The 3,048-nt window shown below is 40.6% G+C and overlaps 1 protein-coding gene across 2 annotated transcripts in view; it reads left to right on the forward strand.

Annotated features, from left to right (window-relative positions):
* Positions 1 to 3,048, forward strand: part of LOC111867889 (dual specificity mitogen-activated protein kinase kinase 7) — a 55,917-nt gene that overhangs the window by 3,610 nt on the left and 49,259 nt on the right. For both annotated transcript variants that reach the window (XM_023858094.2, XM_023858095.2), the window contains exon 2: positions 2,126 to 2,295. In XM_023858094.2, the coding sequence (XP_023713862.1) occupies positions 2,126 to 2,295 (170 nt within the window). The remainder of the gene's footprint in view (positions 1 to 2,125; positions 2,296 to 3,048) is intronic.

The following is a 3,048-nucleotide window of genomic DNA, read 5'->3' on the forward strand; positions in this document are numbered from 1 at the left end:
AATTTTGAGTTATCAATGAATATATTATCTATCGCTGAACTAGAATTATTTTGAACTCTTGTGGGAAAGTTAACAGTACTGGAGAGATTGTAAGATGATAACAAAGAGTCTAAATTTAGTTTCCTATTACTGTCGATGAGATAGTTTATATTTATATCACCACAAATTATAAATTCAACTTTTGAACTATGCAGTACATTTAGGATGGTTTCTAATCTATTTATAAAGTGATTGAAGTTTCCAGATGGGGCTCTATATAAAGTCAGTATACAAATATTAGAAAAAGGAGAGTCTAACTTTAGAGCACATGCTTCCAGATCCTGGTCTTTGCAATAATCTTCTAAATTTATTTTAGTAAATTTTAGGTTCACATGTTCACAAGAGCATGCCCCGAGATAAGTGGAAGACCTGCATGCATAGGGTAGCATTTGCTTACATACCAATAATTAGTGATGTTGAATGTCCTAATAGCATCCAAATTGGAGATCTGTGGAGTTGCACCTATATGTATATATGTTTCAAGGTGGTTACACTGAAATCTGTGGATGAAGTTTCTTGTCGGAATTCTGCTAAACTTATATCATATCGTTAATCAGTTGCTGGTATTACTCTGTGATTTATGTCCAGGTTGTCTTCCAGTTTAGTCCATGTGGGATTTATGGTGGACCTAGAGCTACTTGGGGCAGGTTTTTCTCCGAGTAGTTCAGTTTACGCCTTGCTACTTATTCCCCCTGTGCTTCGTATCATCTAACAGGACACCCATTTGAGGCTACAGTACTGAAGTATTCTGTCTTACCCCACATCTTCAAATAAATTAGGAGATCAAGTAAAAACCTAAGTGGGGGTTGCTTAATGCTGAGATGAATGCATTTGACCCCTTAGTTGAAGAAACACAAAGTGGTGATTTCACAGGCAGCGATACACTATGAACTTGTGATTTGTAATGAACCTTGCGGTGCTGAGTAGTGTGAAGGCATGCTCCTTGTGCTGGCTGACTTCCGCAATCTTCCTTATATATTGAAAGTAAGGTGAGCCGGGACAACTTGGTCCGTATAGTGACTCGTTACAGCCTGGACGACTGAGAGGTCGGAGTTTGGGTCCTTGTAGGGGTGTGATTTTTCTCTTCTCCACATCCAGACTGGTTCTGGGGCCCACCCAGCCTCTTATCCAATAGGTACCAGGGGTGTAAAGCAGCTGGGGCTTGAAGCTGATAATTCATCCCTATCTATTGCCAAGGTCAAGAGTATGTGGATCTATACATCCACTCCTCTGTACATCTCCGTGGCATATTTGCTTAATTAAGCACAAGGACAAATTTACCTTCTCATGCCCCTTTTGTAAGACTGCCTGTAATTCTAGTTTTCATGGCGTCCCATCTTTCTGCTCAGTGATGTGCCACATGCACAAATGACATGCAGTATCTCTTAGTTTTGTGGGGAGTACTATCTTCTGGGATGTTTAGGAGTTCATATTTTGGAGGAACATGTGCCTCTATTTTCAGGGTAAACAAGTGAGTCAAACAAGGATCTACCTTGAAGCCAGCAGCAGCAAATCCTTCTACCCTGAAGATGGAGGCAGCATATACCCCTGAAACATTGGCAGCACTTCCCACATCCACGTCGTGTAAAATGGTTGTTATGAAAAGCACTCTCTTCTGGAATATAGCGCTATGTAGTCTGTTGAAAGTCGACCTACATTTTGGAGGAACATATTGCCTCCATCTTCATGGTCAAAGAATAAGCTGAACAAGATACCAGTGTTAAAGCATGTGGCAAGGCAGATGCCAGCTTGGGTTATTCTTTGACCCTGAAGATGGAGGCAATATGTTCCTCTGAAACATCAGTTGGCTTTCAGTGGACTATACCGCATTACATCCCAGAAGACAGTAAGTACTCTTCTATGTGGGTGGTTTAACAATACTTTTAATAGTTACACTATGTAGTGTAAGGCTTTGGAAGGAGGTGGTTGTGGCCTAATGGAAGATTCTATCTTGGCATTCACCTTGATGGGATGGAGGAGCACCATTAGGTTCAGACTCTGCCTCCCCCTTCCCCCCACCGAATACAAGTTACTGCCGTAATCCGTGCCAGAAACTGAAATGTTCTTTTTTATATGCCCCACACAGTGGAAGGAATAACAAGAGGTGAAGGAACATTTCAAAGGCCAAGAAAACAACTAGATCTACCAGTATTGTCATCTATGATGCAGCAGAGGAATCAAGATGGAGGAGAATTTGAAAGCAGATTACAAGAAGAGATTATGAAGATGAATGGCATTCTCAGTATTAATGGAAAGGTATGTTGCTGTTATGTTAAAAATCTGGACAGATTATAATCTGTCCAGATTCTATAATTATAGAATTTGTTAACCTCAGCCAGCTGTTCATTGCAGTATGACAGTGTCCTTTGTGTGCTGTCCGCTGCTGCCTTTATAGCGCAGTTAAGATGTGGCAATGTATGACACAAATTCCGTCCTAAGTGCAACAATTTATTGTAGTTCTTCTGTCTTCTTTTCTTCTACACTACATGTTTTGGCCGTAAATGGCGATCATCAGGTGTATACTCTCACGTATTAAATATAATATTGTAAGATATGGCCACCGATCTCACGGTACTGTGACATTACTGGCCAAGAAAGTGATACCCTCTTCCCCAAAATTAAAATCTAGCTGCCAACCCCTGTAATACTGAGAGGTAAGGGTTAAATTTGTAGTATGTTGTCACAGTTTGGTGTGTGACTATAGATGGGGTTTGGATTGGTGAATGGATTTATTGATCATAGAAACCTTGGAAGTGGAACCCGAAGAAGAAGTAGATACAGACGAGAAAGGACCACATATTTTACAAAGTGAGGTGGAAAAGGCTATCAAGGACATGAGGAATGGAAAGGCTACAGGAGATGATGAGGTACCTGGAGATGTGCTTAAGTAACTGGGAGAAGGTGGTTTGAAAACACTGACAGAACTAATAAACACCATATATGAAACTGGGGAGTGGCCCAAGGACTTTACAGAAGTGACAATGATTGCCTTAAAGAAAAAGACAAAAG

This window comes from Cryptotermes secundus, unplaced genomic scaffold (genome assembly GCF_002891405.2).
Source record: "Cryptotermes secundus unplaced genomic scaffold, Csec_1.0 scaffold91, whole genome shotgun sequence".
Classification (NCBI taxonomy): domain Eukaryota; kingdom Metazoa; phylum Arthropoda; class Insecta; order Blattodea; family Kalotermitidae; genus Cryptotermes; species Cryptotermes secundus.